The sequence below is a fragment of the Etheostoma cragini genome, chromosome 8, assembly GCF_013103735.1.
Source record: "Etheostoma cragini isolate CJK2018 chromosome 8, CSU_Ecrag_1.0, whole genome shotgun sequence".
In the NCBI taxonomy this organism is placed as follows: domain Eukaryota; kingdom Metazoa; phylum Chordata; class Actinopteri; order Perciformes; family Percidae; genus Etheostoma; species Etheostoma cragini.
In genome coordinates, this window is record NC_048414.1 from 24,034,635 (window position 1) to 24,055,306 (window position 20,672).

Sequence of the window (20,672 nt, forward strand, 5' to 3'; positions counted from 1 at the left end):
GACCGATTCTGTTTTCAATTTTTATAAATGATTTAGATAGAGATATTCAAGCCAAATTACACTTATACGCTGATGATATAGTGGTTTACACCCAGGCCTCCACCATTTCAGCAGCAGTGCAGGAACTTCAGACTGCATTTCAGACATTGCAAAATACATTATTGAGTCTAAAACTGGTTTTTAAATACACAGAAAACAAAGTTTATGGTCTTCTCAAAAGCTCGAAAACAGCTACTTGACAATTGTGGCCTCTTGTCCTTAGATTGGAAATTGACAGAGTGTCTTCATACAAGTACTTGGGGATATGGATAGATGATAAGCTCTCCTTCAATGAACATATTATTGCTTTAGTCAAGAAACTTAAAGTAAAGCTTGGCTTTTATTTCAGAAACAAATATTGTTTTACTTTTAGTGCTAAGAAGAAACTTGTGGAAGCTACTTTTCTGCCTGTAATTGATTATGGAGATATATTGTACATGCATGCCGCATCTTCCATCTTGCGTCATGTTGATTCAGTTTACCATGCATCACTACAATTCATAACAAATACAAAGTCCCTCACCCATCACTGCATTCTTTATGATTTAGTTGGTTGGACATCACTTAAAATTCGTAGACAACAACACTGGTATATCTTTATTTGTAAAGCTATACTTGGCAAACTTCCACTGTACCTCTGTAATCTCCTCTCTGTCTGCTCTGGTACCTATCAGCTACGCTCTTCAAAGTGGTTGCTGTTTAACGTGCCACGAGTTGCAACCGAATTAGGAAGAACTGCTTTCTATTATTCAGCACCTTGGGGGTGGAATAATCTACAGAAAGTACTAAAGTTAGAAACCCTTATGTCCATTAATGAATTTAAAACTATTGTAAGGAAGGTTGTGATGGAGACATGTTCTTGTTTTTCTTGAGAGTCTAATTGTGTTTTTCAACATTTTGTACTTTTTTACCTTGAAAATGTAACTTGGTGTTTATGTATGTGTTGTTATTTGGCTGCTACCTTGGCCAGGTCTCTCTTGTAAAAGAGATTCTGAATCTCAATGGGACTTCCTGGTTAAATAAAGGATTAATAAAAAAGAAAAAAAAAATGTCTTCCCGAGGAAAGAGCATTGGATGGATTTTATGTAAAAATACTCAGAAACTATTTTTGGGCATAGTAATGAATTGATAAGTGTGATTGAACTAATGATGGCTGCAAGCCATTTGCCTTCATATTCAATTGAGCATTGTGTGTTTTCATTGTTACTGACTGTGACTGACAAACATAATTGGCTGTTGTGCAATAATTAGGATAAAGATGGTTGCATGACTTGCATTCTGAGGCTGGACATTAACTTACAATAAATTAGATAATCTGGCTTTCATAACTGTCCAGGCACGCCACTGAGTTGAGGTAAACGGGATATGTAACCTCGGGCTGAATGGTGTGCAGAGGGGAAGAAGCAGGGTGGCACCAAACTGTCTCCTGTGTTTAGATGATCAGAAATGCTAAGTCAAGACAAAGGGGTTCTCCTCAGACTCCGGAATCTATTGAAGCCAGTTTTTTCTTCTACCTCGTGGAAGACATTTCCACATTGTGCTGCTGTGCTGTGTGAAATTGTTATCCTTGTACGTGCAGGTAGTAGTATAGTAGTAGAACTATAGTCATTCTAGATACGTGTAATTTATTATTATTACATTTATCCATATTTATTTAAATTGTTCCAGTACTATCGTACATGTATTTTGTAAATTTAAGTGCACCTCTGGGTTGTCACAAAGTAATAACATTGTGCTACACAATAACATTAAAGTGCTTCAACTTGAACTTGAATTGCCATGTAGGAGTTTACACTGTGAGGATTTGGTATTTCTGGTCATTTTAAAGACATTATTGCAGGTTGTGATTAGCTTGGAAATCCAGACCCAAATCCAAAAGTTTAAGGCTCTGGCATAGAGTTATGAAAGTGGCATAGAGTAATAGTTAATAAGTAAGTCGCCCATCTTGAGGGGCGGCACCAAGCGTTCATTTGAAAGTCTCACTTTACGCAATCAGATGACATTACAATTAGAACTGGGCAGCAATTAAAAATTTAAATCGCGATTAATCGCATAATTTCCCTGATTATCACGATTAATCGCGAAATGAAATAATTAATTCAAAAGTAGTGTATATAGTGCAATCTTTTTTTAAATGTTCTGCCATATGAACGAAAGTGCCGTAACATTTGTTCTGCAAAAACTTACCAGCATTTTGTTTATAAAGTAGCAGTTAAATAAAATATTTAGTGTACATCTCAACTTAAACAATGTATTTATCATGTCCAGAGTTGAATTCCATCTGGTTGGAACGTCTTCATCAGCGACGCCTTCTTATGTACACGTTCATCTGTTGTTGCTCTAACACTGCAGCACCTGCTGGGCTGTGTTTAGAGTTCCTCACAACTTATCTGCACTTCGCAAGGACTCTGTCAAAGGCACTGTTAAGCAGAGACACTGTGACAGAACGCTGGTGACCATACGCAAAGCAGGGGACATGATCAAAAGCCAGAAGGCTTGCAGCAGTCATCATACTTCGTATCTACTCGGACTAGCTGTGCTAACTGCAGGGACTTTATTTGACACATTCCACTGCTGTGCAACTTCAATAAAGTGTCCCGTGCATGTTACAGCATAATGTCTCTCCTCTGTTTTCATTACAGTCAGAGCACGTGAATGCAGCGCCCATTTTTCATCAGTATAATGCTCCGAGACCCAAATCTTAAAGATTAAGGCTCTGGCATAGAGTGATGAAAGTGGGATAGACTAATGAAAGTCGCCCATCTTGAGGGGCGGCACCAAGCGTTCATTTGAAAATCTCACTGCACACAATTGGATAACACTACAGTCCATCACAACTAGTGGATGGATACCCGACCCAAGCCCGACGGGACCCGACGGTACCCGAAGGGCCGGGCCGGGTTCGAACAGATTTTTAGAAAGGATGCACGGGTTCGGGTCGGGCTCGGTCACATCAGCGCGATAAGGCATTGAACATTTTGAATTTAAAACAGCTTATTATGTAGGTAATGGCGCTTGTTGCCCCGTGTGCATTGATGCGCTCATCTGTTGACATTTTCGAATGCCTTCCTACACTTGCTTAATAAAAGCGGGCTTTCCACACAAACAAACGTACATGTGTCATTAGTATGAGAAACAAATGCGATTTTAACTGTGTCGGGCTCGGGTCGGGCTCGGACATAAATATCTTAATGCCTGTCGGGCTCGGGTCGGGTTCGGTTACTGCTCTGTCCGACGCGGGCCGGGCTCGGACAGAAAAATCCGGCCCGATCCGCACTCTAATCACAACAACACACGGAGTGACGTATCCAGAGCTCAATACACTCCATACTCAACTAACTGGTAAATTAAACTGTCGTCATCTGTTTAGCTTGCCTCTGGCCCGCCTATATCAAACACACCGATGTGATTGGTGCAGCTCGGCTACAAGAGCATAGGTAATGAGCAGCATTACTCAATGCCAAAGTAATTTGCTGATTCAAATTGTGCTCTCGCAAGAACTCTGGATTTCCAGCATTGGTAGTGATAACCCTTGCCCTACATTTTCATAAATCAAACAGCCTGGAATGCCAGAAATCTACCAACTAACATGAAATGTTTCAACATGCATCATCTGTTGCATCTTCCTGTCCTCTACTTGCTTTTATTAACATACTGTGCTAATTTCCTTATAGCAATCCACACATTGAAAACCCTGGATATGTCCCTGATTTAACATCAAATGTCTGTACTCAGTGATGATGAGTGATTAATGAATAGTTAAAAGCTTCAGAGTTACTATCTACTCAAGGTTTTTTAGCACTTGCATCATAGAAAAGGTTGTACTTTGACCAGTTCATATTGAGTGGACCTAAAATCTGGGTCAGTGTTTGTCTACCAAGTGTAAGTCACACAGGTTGTTCATCTCTGATTGGATAAAGGACAGGGTTTTCCTAGATAGTTGCAGTACTCTGATAGTGGAGAGAACAAGGTTGAAATCGATAATTACACATGCATAGGAGCAGAGCAATAACAGTACATGGTATTTGGAGTCTAAAAGGGAAACCTCAAGAAGAACTATTATACTTACAAACATAAAGTAAACTGCAACCAGTCCACAGGGTAAAAACCTTAACCAACTCTCACAGAGGTGAAGTATCCAAGTCCGAAATGCCTCAAGATGTTTTCTCACCGCTACTGATCCATCTGCTGTTCCTATCTTTGTTTGGGACATCCCAATCCTGCCTGCAGGACCCTGCTTCAGCCTACAGATTCACCGGAGCTGTATGTCGCCTCACCTACCCTGCAGCTCTTGTATGTGAGTGGTATTGTGACCCTGTTTTGCTATTTACCTCCAAAGACCTTCTTTTAACTATTCATAAATTTAAAGCTGTATTGCATAGCTATTTTATGTTAACATCAATTACATTCAAGCCATTGAATTGACACAATGCTAATTAAGTCTATCAGTTGCTCAGAATTATCTTTGTAGTTCTCGGTATGGCTTTTTGAAGAGTCCATCATGTTTTTTTAATCCTCTGTGTCCTCCTTGATTTGACGGGATAAACGACTATACCTATTATACTCAACATTTTTTATGGCCACACAGCATAGTTTTTTCCTTAATTGCATGCCATTTTGCCACACGGTAATCCCGTGGAGATCTTATTTATTAATTTATTTAATCAAGTTTACTACGATAATTAGCTAAATTAAATATGTTAAGAAAAGTGGCTCATGGATCTTTGTAATCCATAGTCAAACTGGAAACAGTAACTATTTTAGCATTAATTTATGCCAAAGTTATTATGTTTATTATTTTGATGTACTACATATTATATGATGAGGAAGTACAAAACACTAGCTCTGGTGGTGTACAGCTGGACTGGTGTATAACAACATTAGCTGTTCACTAAATATGACGTGTAACCATGCAGGTTACTTATTTAATTTTGGCTTATTTATATAGATATGAGTGGAAGTGCCAATGAATACCCAAATGTGTGTGATTTCCCATCTGTCTGCCATGTATCTGTTTTTGACCATATTTCTGGGTTTGTGTGCTACTGGCAGTGAATGAGAAAACCACTAAAGTGATTGAGGCAGCATTTCAACATGCCAGGTACCCCAGTGTGAAGGGAGAGAAATCCCTGAGCTTTATAGGAAGAGTCATGTATGGCCTGGACAAGTAAGTAGACACATACAGCCATACACAGATTGACACCCAAAATGTCATAAAATCATGTAATATTTCTCCATTGACCCACCCAGTTTGGAGATTCACAACCTGTCGATTGGTCAAAGTGCATTTCAACTACGTCCAGGTGAAGGAATTGTTTTGGAAATAAGCAATGTGTCTGCAGTCTTCAGAGGGAGCATCCAGTATGGATACGGCAACTGGCTGTGAGTCAAAGTGTGTGTGATCAGAAACAAATTATACTCTGGGCTTATTTCTGCACGTATTCCTCCTTTGTCAGAGAAAAACTAAATGATGAAAAAAATGAGGATATACTATTTATTACACCAAAAAAAACTATGATCTGGATCAACATCAATTCACATACCAGATAATTGCTGGAAAATCCCTCGTTGCCGGATCTTCCGCCGGATGTCCCTCTCCTTGCAAAACTCCATTGGTTTTCGGGAAACACCAACAAACTTCAAGCAAGCTATTTGCCGAAAATGGCAAGTTTTAAAGACAATTTGGATCATGCAACAAGTCAGGCCTGCTTGGTTCTTTCTGGGAATGATTGTAAAGATTTACGAAAAATATGTTTACGTCATATTTACTCTTTAACTGGGATGTTATGGGACCAATTGGCAGGGTTTTGCATGGACAAAATACCTTTGCAAAACACTGGTAAGAGCAACTTACCTTTAACAATGTATCTAGCTAACTCAAAATCTCACATACGTTACTCAATTAGTTAGCTTAATTAATAATTTATTTGGTGTTTTCTATTGTGGGGTGAAAAAAAAAAGAGTTCTTCCCAAGACCAATTTACAGATACACCATTGCTGTGACAGGAGCAGGACAGGTTATTGCACAGGAATTGAACCTGGCACTGTGAGTAAGAAGTCAGCTGTCCATCAGAGTGATGGCTTGTGGAAAGAAACTATTCCTTAGTCTGTTGTTTTGGCGTACAGTGCTCTGCAGCGGCTACCAGAGGGGAGAAGCTGGAACAGGTTGTGTCCGGGGTGAGATGCATCTGCAGTGATGTTTCCTGCCCGTTTTCTGACTCTGGATGTGTTTAAGTCATGAATGGAGGGCAGGTGGGCACCGACAATCTTTTCTGCAGTCCTAACTGTCCGTTTGCTCCTGTCTTTTTTGGTGGCAGATCCAAACCAGACAGTGATGGATGTGTAGAAGTTGGTCAGCAGCTCCTTAGGAAGGTTGACCTTCCTGAGCTGGCTCAGGAAGTATACAGCCTCTGCTGGGCCTTCTTGATGAGAAAAAATCTCCACTTGTAAATGTGATGTGAGCACTTGTAGAATATTTCTATTGATTTTTGTATATAATAATATATGTAGAATAATTCTATTGATTTTTCTATCGCTAGATGAGGGACAAATCTGTCCGGCTAATTTATTTAGCATGAAAGCTAACGTTAGCTAACCAGCAGCCAGCCCACTTCTAAATACTTTAAATACCTTTTAATTATCTAAAAACTTTTTAACAGTCCAACTGAAACACTGGCGGTGAGCTCCAGGTCCTTTGACCGCGGACTGACCGCCATTAGAGGTGATTGTCTGTGTGAGTTGGTGAGTTGGTGTGAGGGAGCGGTGTGACTGTGGGTTTTATAAACCTACAGTCCATTCTGCTTGTCAGTCAGTCTGCAAGCCTCTCCACACTGATCGTGAGTTGCTGTTTGTGAAGCTGTTTTCCAGCTTATCTTATAGCTCCTCTTAGCTACTTTGATTTCTTTGGTCAGTGTGTTCTAGTGCAGGCCTGTAAATCCAGCTTGTTGGTCCATCTTTTCAATTCAATTCAATTAAATTTTATTTATAGTATCAAATCACAACAAGAGTTATCTCAAGACACTTTACAGATAGAGCAGGTCTAGACCACACTCTTTACAACAGGTTTAGCAGATTTTAATTTCTGCCAGTATGTCGGGAGAAGATGAACCAGACACTGATCAGAAAGTCCGAAAGCTGCACACGGGAATAAGCAACAAGCTTTCTTTCATGTAGTATAGCAGTGGTCCATTGTGTTAGTGTCCCTGGTGGGGCACTTCATATGCTGTCTACTACTATGCTGCAGTAAGTTCATTGCTGAGGTTTGCTCTGCTTAAGTCCCCAAGATCAATGAGCAGGGATACAAGATGTTTTTTTCTCTACTGTTAGTTATCTGGCCAGGTGCGGTAATGCCTCACTAACACAGGCCTGAGGCGGAATGTAGACGCCGACCAGAATGAACAAGGAAAGCTCGATCCCACTGTGAATAAAAGGGTTTGCAGTTTATGAACAGAGATGGCAAAAGCACTCACTTCCCGTAATCAAGTAGAAGTACATATAATTGTGTTAAAAAATACTTGGAAATTTACTTAAAGTATAAGGGTAAAAGTAGCCTTGCGAACTACAAAGCTACCTGGACCAAACACATGTTACTAGAGAACACGCTGAGAAACTACAGCAGACATTGAAAAAAGACTCTTTATTCTTTATTCTTTACATGCCATTGGCTACATTTTAAATGACTGTCTGCAAATAGGCCTAAAACATATAGCTTGTTTATTGTGACAGAGACTGGGACTCCCGGTCTACAAGGTTTTGATGGAGTAGAAAGATATGAATTCAAGTGTGATTTTGTGAGAGGTCTGTTTATGTTCCCATCCATTTAGATTCAATTTGATATTGATGACGCAAAAATTATAACTAACGCCAGTGAAATTATTTTAAACTCAGTGAGGACTAGATTAGGACTGTATTTAAAGCTGATTCTGGTTTCCAACTTTGGCCCAGGTGTGTCTGTTAAAACACGGACGGAGTCAACTTCTCTTTGTTGATGCTTTATCAAATCAAGCATCAGTATAAACATGGGCGTGGGTAGCTCTGCTATGGCTGTGTGTTTGTGTAGTAATAAAAATAAATAAATAACGCTGTAAAGGCTACCCTACACAATGCATATGAATCATATATGATAGTAAATAATAACAATAAACCCATCATTAGCTAGTTACATTATCTTAATGAGCAAGGACGTTCAACAATTGCCATTATATCAAATCAACAGCCAGGTCCTACCTAGCTAACAGTTGTAACCTAGGTAACAGGTGAAGAACACAAAAAGCTAACTTTTAAATTTGCAAGAACTAGGACCAATACAACAACAGGCTTAAATGAACTGACAACATAAGTTATACGACTTACAGTTCTCAAAGACGCACACACACAATCTCAACTGAGAGCTAGTATCTTTTACTTTTCTTTCACTTTTTTTCTTTGTGTGCCATGCACGCCCGCTTGCGGTGATAGGCGTGTGTCTGCGCTATTCTCCAACATACACTCACAATCACACCTGATAGATAACCTTTTCTACTTGATCTACTTCGTACAGTAACAATGTATTGGTACTTCGTTACTTCCCATCTCTGTTTATGAATAATATCCCTAAGTGAGGGCTGCATGATTTCTTGAGCACTATGATATCTGTACACCAACCTTCATTTTTGTAGAGACAGAATCCGCCTCCACTTGCATTTCCTATTTCTCTGTAAAACAGAGGGTGGCAGATGTGCAGAAGTCCGAGTTAGTTCAATTGAGGAGTAGCAGTTAATCTATTTTGTTGGCCAGAGAGCAAACATTTGCCAGGTGGATAGAAAGGAGCATAATGTTTCAATTTAACCGACGCACCATTAAATTGGTGTTTATGATCATCCTGCAATTGTGATTTAAAAGTGGTGAGAGCTCATTGTTGTTGTGTTCAGGCATTGCATATCCTACACATTACATGTCAGTCAAACAGAAGAGCCACACTGTAACTTACCAGTGAATTAACTTTTGATTAAGCATCAGTTTCTGTAGTTTGCTCTTTTAGCCATGGTGTCATCACTTCCTTTTAAAAGTAAATTGATTTGTATTTATTTTTTGTAGTGTCAACGTTGCACAATCAACTGACTTTGAAATTGAATCTCAGATCGATCTTGGGATCAATCCCAGACTCTGTAAGTACTTTATGTTGTACGTGTATGCAGAGATTGAACCTTGATAGAAACTGCATTAAGAAAAGTTATCTGCTATTTTTATCTGTCTCCTCTGCCAGATTGTGGAGAAGGGAAGGTAGCAGCAGACACATCGGACTGTTATCTTAATTTTCACAAGCTCCGTCTGCATCTGCAAGGCAACAAAGAGTAAGTTACAAAACTAAAGCCTGGTGGGCTGTCAACGGCAGGACAAGCATTACGTAACTAGTGTCTGACTCTGCTGTATGTTTGCTGTGGTTGGTCAGACCAAACTGGCTGAAGAAGCTCTTCACTGACTTCATCACCTTCACTGTCAAACTGGTCATAAAGAGACAGGTGAGGGCAAGAGAAACACAACTAACCTTACATTCATCTCTTTTTCTTTGCCTGGCAATATGTCTAAAGGTTGACTTAATCAAAATAAACTGATGGTTAGCATGTTCATGTCTGCTTACAGTCAAAGTAAAGGTAATACTGTTGAGCCGTTTTCACAGGTCCCGACATTAGGTCCCGACATAGACATAGTCCCTTTCACACAGGTAGCATACAACTGAAGAGTCAGAGGTCGATCTATCTCACTGGAAATACTCCGGATTATTGGTGATTACATTATTTTCAAATGTTATCAACTGGAAGAATCAAATTCTGTAAGAGAAACAAGTAATTTTGTGGGGGTTGTGACACTCAAAAAAATGTATCCACTAAAAAAATGAAAGGGGCTTATGTCTTCTCTCAAATGCAGATTTGTAAGGAGATCAACAAGGTGGCTAATATACTGGCTGACTTCATACAAGATACAGCAGGTGTGTGCGTGTGTGTTTGTGTGTGTGTTTGTGTGTGTGTGTGTGTGTGTGTGTGTGTGTGTGTGTGAACAGAATAGAGAGACAGAGCGACCTCCGGTTATATCTTTATGGTTATCTGTCGCCATATACTATTTGACAATTTGTTTAAATCCATAAAATAACTAAATTATTCTGATATGAATACGTTTTTCTTCATCTGGAATGTATCTAAATATTAGTGTTGGTGTGCGTACAGGGCAGTTCCTCAGTGATGGAGATATCAATATGGACATTGGTGTAACTGCCGCTCCTGTCATCACTGCTAACTATATTGAATCATACCACAAGGTAAGGAAAACCTGTATATCAAGTCTAATACACAACCATATATTCTTTAAATTGTGTTCATGTCTTGCAATGCTAAAAAGAAGTAGGAATGCCGTACAGAATCAAGCATAGGTATCCATATCCAAAAAACACACAAAACACAAAAAGGAGGTTCTAATTACCAACTAGGAGAAATAAATTGAACATCAGACAACTTGGGACAACTGAACTCCAAGACAAAATGTTTATACATTACCAAGTTAAACTGGTAATCCCTGGGGAATGTAAACAGGTATTTTCTGTAACCAACAGCTGAGGTCCTTTTGTTCTACAGAAAACTATACAGATTTTATATTGTGTCAGTGTAGCTGTGTTTATCTGGATTTTGTTTTGTATGTTCAGTTCTGTTCTTGCATAGCCAAGATAGATATGACCACGGCCCAGTTGGTTAATGAACTGCCCAGATGTTAAAACCTTAAATCAAATGCCCAACTTAATATGGACCATACATTGCGGAATTCTAAGGCCACAGGGAGGATGTTAGGACCACTGACCCAAAGTCCACCAAAAATGAACTCCTTTTTGCAATTTAAACTACTTATTTGGAAAAAAGTAATAAAAATAATAGTATAGTATAGTAATAGGAAGAGGCACATCCCAAAACCTCTAGAGGTCCTTTTTTTACAGACAGAGAAAAGCTATTGAACCAATAAAGGCCCTGACACACGCAGGGGATTGTCAGCCTTTGTTCCAAGTTGGGCTTTCCTCAGCTGGTTATTTCCCTCAGACCGGCTTGATGGGCTGTTTCCGTCTCTCTGTGCAGCAGCAGGTTAAGTTTTGTGTAACCATCAGATAGTGACCAGAGAGGTGTTGGCATTGTTTCTTTGGCAAGACTTTTGGCAAGTTGGAACACATGGATGGCAGATCGACCAGAACTGTTTCTCCAGCTCTAAATATTTAAAGAAGTGGAACACAAGGCTAGAGTAAATGAAAGAGATGTTTCCAACTTTTAAATGCAGCTCCCATATTTGCTTGTGTTACCACATCTCTGGTCATTATTATTTAAAAAAGGGACAGTGCACAATAAGTGCATTGCACCAGATTCATTATGCTAATTTTGATTTGTTGTCCCTGGGCGTGTATACAGTACAGTATAACAATATTAAAATATTATTCCATATAACACTAACTGCTACACTTGTAGGACAGACCAATACATATACAATACATTCAATGAGGCATTATTAGACCTTAATGACAACAAGATTATTTTTTAGTTCAAACTAACCAAAAGTCATGCACTCTAATATTTGTGGGGTTGGCATTCCACTGTTTGTTGCTTTAACTAAAAAAGCAGTTTGAGCACATTTTGTTGAGCAATGTTTTATATAACAGTAAATAACAGACTCCCCTTGTCTATGATCTTGTTTGTTTTATTTCACCATGAGCTGTTATAATAAATTGTTTAAGTGGTGGGGGAGCTAAACCATGCAGTATATTTCAAAAACAAAGAATGGTCATTAAAAAAAGCCCAATAATATTTTTCAGTTGCAATATTGCAATAAAATTAATAGATTTAACATTACACCTCTACTGCATACTACTGAACAGTGCAGTAGGCAGTATGTACTACATACTGCATATGTTAGTTTTATGTTTTGAATACAGCCAAAGTGTAGAGTGCAGGATAAGTATTTCAAAATAATAACTGAGAACTAGAAACAAGAAAGAGCATAGACCTGCAAGCACGGATCCAAGCCCCCCAAGTCACATAGATAAAAAAACATGTGCAAATTGGTTCCAGGTTAAAAGACATCAACACACAGCCTTAGTGGACAAAGGGGAACAACTGAGTCTGGAGTTTCTGTTTAATCGGAGTACTTGTTGCCAATATCAGCATAACTTTCTGTTTTGACTGCAAGCTACAAGAAGTTGTTCCTCTATAACTTGTGCATTTTTCAGATTATCATAATTCTTTTTATAAATTTTGCTCAAAATTGTCAACTTTATATTATATAATATAAATAATATTGACACAGTGGTTTATGTAGTTGGCTGTAATACATATAAATATTGGAATTTAGCTCTTTGTCAGGCCCCTGCCCACCTTAATAATTTTGGTACTGTTCCCTCTGTATCATGCATGGATAGCAGTAGCATTCAGAGTTTTACAGTTCACATTGATGTGTACATTTAGATAAGAATCACTTTGTTTTAGATTTCAAATCTCATATTGTCTCTTTGCTCATCCCTCGTCATATATTTCCTTTTTTTTTAATAAATATCCCAGGGGCTGACCAACTACAATAATGCTTCCGCTGTCATCAATGATTCTGTCTTCCACCCCAGGCAGCTGACGGAAAACAAGATGCTTTACTTTTGGATCTCAGGTCAGTAGTTGGCTTGAATTTAGAAGTGTAGGTACATAAGAAAGGAAAGGAACAACAAAGGAAGTATCCAATGTGAAATGTCCAACAAATGTTCTTGTTGATTTTAAGACTTAGGTTCTAGGTCTGCTGTTAATAACTATGTAAAACTCATAAAGTTGGTAATTACATTTATCAAGATTAGAAATAATTGCATCAAAAGTAATCTCTTTCTATTTAGATTTTGATATATGATGTATCTGTTTAGTCAGGTATAGCATTTACCCTCAGTCTGTCCTTTATGTAGCGAGTTGGAAAGTAAGATTAAGATGGAGGATGGCTGTGAAGGGAACTTTTATCCACACTTTAAATTTAGTGACAGACCTGCAATTAACTTTTGCACATTTATTAACCATAATCTTACTCATTTTTACCTAAACTTTTGCATACGATAATTGATGTGTTCAGACATATTTAGATAGCAAGAAAAAGTTGGTCACTAAATGCAATTTCAGGTTTTGAAGTATCATCTAAATTTGTTGTCCCTGTCTAAGGTGGGTGTAGTTATTATTGCTGTATAGAGCAAGTTTTAGTTTCCCCTGAGAATCTTTGTTTGATAAAATGATGTAGAAACTTTTTCTACTAGATGAATCTTATGTTTCACATTTATTTGCTTTCCAGCTGTTATGACTGGTGAAACATTTCAAGTAATCTACGGACATTTTTAAGCATAACCTCAATAAGCCTAAAGTATAAATTCAGTAATTAAAATATTTCTAAATTACTTCACGCTTCTGTCTTTTTGTCTCTTAGCCATCTGGTTCTACCCGAACCTTCTACCTGTTAAAGGGGAGTTTCTTCTTGCCCCTGTTTCTCATGGGTGAAATTTATGTCTCTGAAAATGTTAGGCTGTAGTCTAGACCTGAGATATCTTCTGTTGTAATTTGACACTGTAAATAAAATTGAATTGAATTCTCCAGTATGGTAGTCAAAGAGCAGCAGCAGCTCATGAGCAGCAGGGTAGGCCACTGTCTCAGTTACAAAGATCATCTCATCTCTTTGTGAATTACAGGTGTATTTCTACTAAACATTGTGTTTAGTACAGATATAACTTGTGTTTAACCCCAGACCAGGTCTTAAACCCCATGCTTACTACTGCCCACCAAGATGGCCGTTTCCAACTCAACATCTCTGGAGCAGAGCTAACTGTAAGCAAATCACTTTCAAACATGTTCTGTAAAACATCCAGGCGGGGCGCATTTAACATCACATGTGGATGTGGTATCTTATTGATAAAATTGGCTTTGATAGCTTACTAACTGCTTTTGGGAACCTGAGTATATTCTTGTTGGTTCTTCATATGCAAAAAATACTACAAACATCAAATATGCTTTGCTCTGGTACATCTTAGGCAATCGGGACATCTGGTCAAAGATGTTTAAACTGTTGCAGTTTAATCTTTTGTTTATATTGATAAATGTGATTTCAGGAACTTTTCAAGACAAATCTCACCAGTGCCATGCCTGACTTCCTTCGAAAGGTAACACTTCTCATCCCTGCACACTCCCAAATTCAAACACCTTTGTCAGGTGAGACATATATTTTTGCATTTGTGTGTTCAGTGTCTGCTAGAATCAGGTTCCCCAGAGCTGAGAGTCTGGAGTTCCTCTGTTCCCTACCTAAACACCTCCACCTTGGGTACAACTGTCTGGGGGAAGGCCTCTGGGCAGCTTCACTGTGGGAGTCAAGAAACACCAACACTCTCCTTTCAAACGGTATTTTGTTACCCTTTTTTGTGACAGGACATTTTTAGAGATCTGCTAAAAAGCTAAAGAAAACAGAATTTGAATGAGCTGAGTGTTTTGATACATCCAACACTACTGAAAGACTGTTCCTGCACACCACTGCACTGCTCTATGATGTAGTATGGTACAGTGATTCCCAAGCAGAAGTACCACAAGAGGTGCTTTTCCAGTTTTCATGGAGTATGTGAACATATTGTAGAGCCGCTCATTAATTTGAAAAATATAAATAATTATTTCATCCACCCATCCATACATACAGTATATACATACATGATTTTTTTAAAGGGATATCTATCCTATTATGTGCATATATTTGTGTTTCATTCAAGGTAAAGGTCAAGGTAAACATTAATATCTAAAAATACGGAAATCGTCATGGTGCAGATACGCAAAGATACACAAACCAAATGGTAATTTGCTGTTGCAGTTTCTTTACCTGCACAGTGGCACATACATCCCACTTCAAGTGGTCATCAATAGTGGTCATCTCCATGGTAACTTAAGTGCCACTGCTTTCATTAAACCGATTTAAGACTAAATTCAGGCTTTTTTGTGGGGAATGTCAACAGGTTGTTGAAACTGTTGGCCCCTTCCAAATGTTTATGTCTCACTTGCTGTCTGATTGCTGGCAACCCGCTGGCACTCTGTTCTATATGCTGCTGGCCAGGCTTTTTCGGGGGATAGGACAATGATATTTAATGACGATATAAACCCCTTAGTCCAGTTCAGCAGCTGGGGGGTAAATAGTTTCAGTACAGGATAAGATGAATGTAACACTGTTCTGGATAAACTCTTTATTATAATTTAAATAGGCATTTTTAGAAACATGGTTTAAAAGCAGACCAATGTACTTTGAATTCCACTAATGTGTTATTACTTTGTTTGATGCACATAGTGAATGTGCTGTGTTTTGAAAGCATTTCATACAGTCAAAACGGCGACATCTGCCAGGCCACACTTGGTATTGCATTTGTAAGGAATGATAAAATTAAATACCACAATACCACTGAGATAGAATATAAGTGTGTTCTAATAAAAGAGTGAAAAATTATTTCCCTTGCGGAATCAATACAGTATAAATTGTTTATTATAAGAGGTCACAATTGTGCCAAATTTACAGTCTATAGCTTTGCTTTTAAATTACAAGGAAGATAGACATGTACATCCCGTATTAAAATCTGACGCAATACCTTTCTGATGCGAATGCAACAAAGCAAGGCATTTAGTGAAGTATTTTTACATCTTGGCATGTTACGTGTCCGAGGCTTAGTTAAAAAGTGAAAATATGACCATCTACATATAGTGGTTAGATAGTTGAATACTGCATGTTGTGATGATTTCAGTCTGTTTGAGTGACATTTTTATTGTTGTTTTTTATATCTAGGATGTGGCCATAGACGTCACCGTTTCCTATACTGACAAGAAACTTTTTCTGCATGGTAACCCGTCAGAGTAAGACATTTCTTTCTTTTTTTTTTACAGGACTTACGGGCTTTGAACAACTTTCATGCAGAGTTTAGTGCACAAGATGCACATTATTATTTTTAAAGGCCATTTTCAATAGAATTCAGCATAAAGTACCAAATTAACTTATTTTAAGTTATATATATACAGAGTCATATTTTTGGGTTTCATGAAAGCGCCCACACATTTTTGCATTAATCAGTCAGAAAGCTATTGGTTCTACAATAACACAGATAGATGGAGAACTTGCTACTGTACATAGGCAGAAGGTCACACAAAATGTGTCAGTGTGCTCAAAGCTAACCTTTTCATACAGCGTGTCATCCAATTGTGTCTGATGGAAAGTGGCCTCACTCAAAGGTGCACTAAAAAGCATGCGGTCGTAGAAAGGGCAAAAGGTGATATGTGTTCTAATGTAAATCATGGCGCACATTTCCCCAAATGCATTAATGGTGTTGCACTTGATTGTTCACACAACAAAGTTCTGGTAGAAAACTTGGAAGAGAAGTTTAAAAACTGTTTTCTTTCTCACTTCTTTATCCGACCCATCTCTGTGTTAAGATTGTTGGATTGCCGGTTTTGGAAAGTTAAAGAAATAATCATTATCAGTCCAGTTCTTATTTGTTCTACTGGATGACTGTCGCGTTTGGCACAAAATGTTCTACTCACATCACTCCTATCATTTTTACTTTCACTAGCTCCACCCAAACAGAAGTCTGCCATTTTGTATTTTGGGCAAAGTTTTTGCTAGAGGATTTATCAGACTTGTTTCATTTTTAGTTGGTATAATCATACTACAAATGTGACCCTAAATTTTGAAGGAACATTTGATAACTTGGGTATGATGTCATAAGTCAGGTGACAATATACAAGGAACTTATTTTAAATCTCCTCCTAGAGGCTTTAACAGATCCTTCTTTGGCACCTTTGCAGCCTCTGCCACCAGGGTATGAATGTGTGTATGAATAGTGCCTGCACTGTGTAAATCACTTTGAGTAGTTGTTGTGCTTTTTTGCTTTTTTTCATGACTCTATACTTCAGGCCCTTTCATAAACCATTTTCCGTAGACAGTTATGGAAACAGGAAGTTCTTAATTAAATTGCAAAACATCACTTCCACTGCCACACACTCCATGCAGGAAATAACATAACTGACTCAGTTTCAATTGGTCAAGGACACAGTTTGCATGTTCCTTGCTGCTTGCAGCTTTAGTTATTTTTTTAATGCACAAAGTGAAGGAAATGACGGGATTAAATTTTACTGGAATCTTATTTTAAATAAGATTTAATTTGACAAATATATTGATAGATTGATCTAAATTAGGCATAAATCAACAGCAATGTTATTATTTATACACCAATATATCTACATACTGTGTAACTTTGAAGCTAAACTCACGGGCAATGAAGATCACTGATGACTGATTCAACAACATCAGGATGTCAGGAAGATCTTGAAAACACAAATTTTACACATTTGTGTCAGCCTCGCCACTTGTGTCACCCAGCACAAATTTGCGTCCTTTCGCATCTTTGCATTGATTTTGTATGTAATTGTGCCACACAAAATATTTGCTTTGTGTTTGGTGTGAACACACCATAAGTCAATGTCCTGTGTTTGGTGTGTGTGATGGTGATCCTTCTTCCTTTCTAGGATCGTTGTATTGCAAGCTGAGCCTACCTTACAACATCAACCAGTAAGAGCTATTTTCAGTTGATCTCACTGACCAAAATGTTCTTATGTGGCAAATACAATAGTTTAAAGATGCATAGGAAATTATTTGAGAAATTTGACATATTCACATAGTTATGCAGATACATTCTAGCTTAAATACAGCTAAAGCCACAAGAGAGGGAAATAAATATTTAAAATGGGAGATGTAAATAACTTTTGCTTTTGCTGTCTTTGACCTTGGCTATGAAACGTGTATGATAAACAATATAAGTCTATTATTTATAATCCCTACAGTAAAAATTAAGCATGTTGCAGTACCTGATTATTATTCTGATACAAATTAATAATAAGAAAGGAAACAAAGATTTTACAAGAGAACACAAAAGTAAGTATTTTTCTCCCATTTAAATTACTTTTTGTTCATTTTGCTTGTTGGAACTATGCTGTTGTTTGAATGTTTGATTGGACTTCGTCAGTCATCATCCGTCTCTCTTTTTTTAGCTCCTAGATGAGGCACAACTGGAGTTCATGAGAGAAGCTGTGGAGAAGATAGGCACTCCCAAGGTCCTGTCTGGTAAGGAAAAAAGAAATGTACACATATAATAAAGTGAAACCTGGTTTAAACCTCAACCTATTGACCCCACCATCAGAAAGCATTCTCTTTAGACAAATGGTTCTTGCAACTGATTTCACTGTGGAAGGCATTTCCTCGTCAAATGTATTCATTTTAAATAGTTGGCTGTTCCAAATTCAGTAGAAAAAATAAAGTTATTGTTAGTTAACTTTGCCTGAAAATACCTTGGAATATCAACTCATAGCGGCGTCAAAATGTAACTTCAGGAGATGAAACCGGATCCTATAATTGCTGCAGGTTGCGTAATGTTATTTAATTCCATTTGTGGAAATAGGTAGATGCTAGAATGTAGGTCTCCCAATGAGTAGTTGAACAAAATTGGCATTCTGCATCAAGCATTAACACTCAAGTTAGCAGCTAGGAATGGTTAAAGGAGTAATATGTAATACTGGCAGTTAGTGTTTAAAATGGGTGCTACAGTCCAAATTCAAAATACTGGAGAGGGTTGTCTCCTCCCTGGCCCCTTCTCACCCGAACCGAAACTCATGCTGTTTGCCAGGTTGAAATAAGCTATACCCAACATCACACAACATCAACGTTAGCTAGATGCTGGCTAGTGGTGTAACGGACCACAGTTGATCTTTCCGGATCAACACTGGTTTGGAATAATAGTGACCTGCAGATCAATTGCAAAGGTTAACCTTAATAATAGGGAAATACCTTTTTACTGTCGCTATTACTTAACGTAGGCTAATAAATCTCTCTCTATAACTGGTGCTTAACCGCCTGCGCTGCTCTCCGAAACAGACGTTAGAGGCAACAGAAGCATCTCTGCATGTCACGCTTGATAACAATAACAGTACATTTGGCAACAGGTAACGTAAGCTAGTATCTGGATATAAATGCTGACAGTAAATAAGTTATTTTGAACAACATTTTAAAAAATTGAGCCCCTGCAATATGTTTAACGTAGACTAACAAAACAAGGTATCCATATGTCGCATTTCAAGACGTACAAAAAAGCTAATTGAAGCCATACACCAAACCCAACAGGAAGTTTGCCATTTTAAATTGAAAGTTCAAAATTTAAATTGCAATTTTGGCCATATCCACATTTCGCACTTTAACAAATTCCTCCTAGTGATTTAATCTGATCAACTTCAAATTTGATATGTGCCATCTTAAGAATTTAGGAATGAAAAGTTACTAAAAGAAAAACTTTTGTGGCAGGGCCGCCAGTTTGTGATTTTTGCCATTGAAACAGGAAGTTGGTTTGACTTGAGTGTGCATTGAGCCTTTTAATGTGCAGTCTTATTTGATTGAACTCACTGAACTCAACAGAGTTCCTTTTTGATTGATGATGGTTTGGCCCGCCTCCTACAAATAATGTTTAGAAAGATGCTTTAGGTGTTTTTTAGACCAGGTATAATCTAACTCTGTGGATCCAGTTTGTTTGGTTGCTGCCGCACGCTGTGTTGTGTTTTATATCTGGCATCATGGTGTGTCAAAATGGACAGTGGGGGGGGGGGCAACACACAGGCCAACAAAAGCAAACATTCTGGACTGGAGTAGAAACTTCTAAAAAGAACATACTGGCTTTAGCATTGTTGTCTCACAAGAAAACATGTTTGCTTAGTATCTGATGACATATCAAGGTCATTTTATGATAGAATACAGTAAATGTTTTACATATTCGTCCTTAAAAGTTAAAGGGCTTGGGTTGACGCGTAGCAGGGATCAAATTACCGACTGTGCAATTGTTCGGTGGCTTCATTCAAGCATCTACCAAGGAAAGAGGTAAAGTGGTGTGCTATTCAATGTTTTTTGGTAATACTTTTGTGGCGTGTGTTCCAGTTCTGGAGGTTGAGCTTACCAGGCTGTTGGACAAACAGGGGACCAACCTATTTGACATCATTAACCCAGAGGTGCTTCCACTGGATGTAAGTGTTCTCTTGACTTTTGTTCTTCTTATCATGCGCCTCTATTTGTTTTACTTCTTAGTCACATTGCTTCTGCCCTGCCCCTGCCCCCTTTCCAATGCTGCAGGGCTTTGTGGTGATTCAGATGGATTTTGGTTTCCCTCATCACCTCCTGGTTGAGTTCCTCAAGAAGACACTACAGTAATTGAGCACCCGTGAGCAATTTGGGCCAGATTTGGTGTTGCTTGCAAGGAAACTGTACCTCTTAAAATAATTATCAACATTTCAAGCCATGCTTCTGTTGTATACTGATAACACGTTTAGATGTGTGAGTTTTATATTTATACTACTGTTAGTCGATTAAAACATGTAATCACGTTAATCACAGTCTTGGGCTGCGATTAATCATGATTAATTAATCCATTTATTTGTAAACGTGCAGTGTTGAAATAAAGAACTAAATGACAGACTGGTTTAAAGAAACTGATTCTTCAGTTTTATGTCAACCATTAAGGTTTATTAATCACATGTTTGATAACAAACTTAATTTTTTGAGGC

General features: G+C 38.1%; 1 protein-coding gene across 2 annotated transcripts; it reads left to right on the plus strand.

Annotated features, from left to right (window-relative positions):
* The first annotated feature begins 617 nt into the window (after positions 1 to 617).
* On the plus strand, positions 618 to 20,408 carry cetp (cholesteryl ester transfer protein, plasma). 2 transcript variants are annotated; one of them, XM_034878401.1, is made up of 18 exons: positions 618 to 628; positions 4,010 to 4,336; positions 5,092 to 5,206; positions 5,290 to 5,421; positions 9,115 to 9,185; positions 9,284 to 9,371; positions 9,470 to 9,539; positions 9,946 to 10,006; positions 10,242 to 10,333; positions 12,603 to 12,702; positions 13,807 to 13,886; positions 14,168 to 14,218; positions 14,301 to 14,453; positions 15,868 to 15,935; positions 17,601 to 17,643; positions 18,123 to 18,195; positions 20,050 to 20,135; positions 20,242 to 20,408. In XM_034878401.1, the coding sequence occupies exons 2-18, from the start codon at positions 4,189 to 4,191 to the stop codon at positions 20,317 to 20,319; spliced, it is 1,509 nt and encodes a 502-aa protein (XP_034734292.1). In that variant the 5' UTR covers positions 618 to 628; positions 4,010 to 4,188; the 3' UTR covers positions 20,320 to 20,408. The 2 variants fall into 2 exon arrangements, with proteins under 2 accessions (XP_034734292.1, XP_034734293.1); XM_034878402.1 differs by having other exon boundaries at positions 4,010 to 4,332.
* Positions 20,409 to 20,672: the final 264 nt, after the last annotated feature.

Bases quoted from the DNA above. Each gene is read 5' to 3' on its own strand.
- cetp (XM_034878401.1), top strand. From the start codon at position 4,189: ATGCCTCAAGATGTTTTCTCACCGCTACTGATCCATCTGCTGTTCCTA. The intron at 9,186-9,283 runs GTAAGTACTTTA...CTCCTCTGCCAG, and splicing joins TGGGATCAATCCCAGACTCT to ATTGTGGAGAAGGGAAGGTA. The intron at 17,644-18,122 runs GTAAGAGCTATT...CTCTTTTTTTAG, and splicing joins CTACCTTACAACATCAACCA to CTCCTAGATGAGGCACAACT.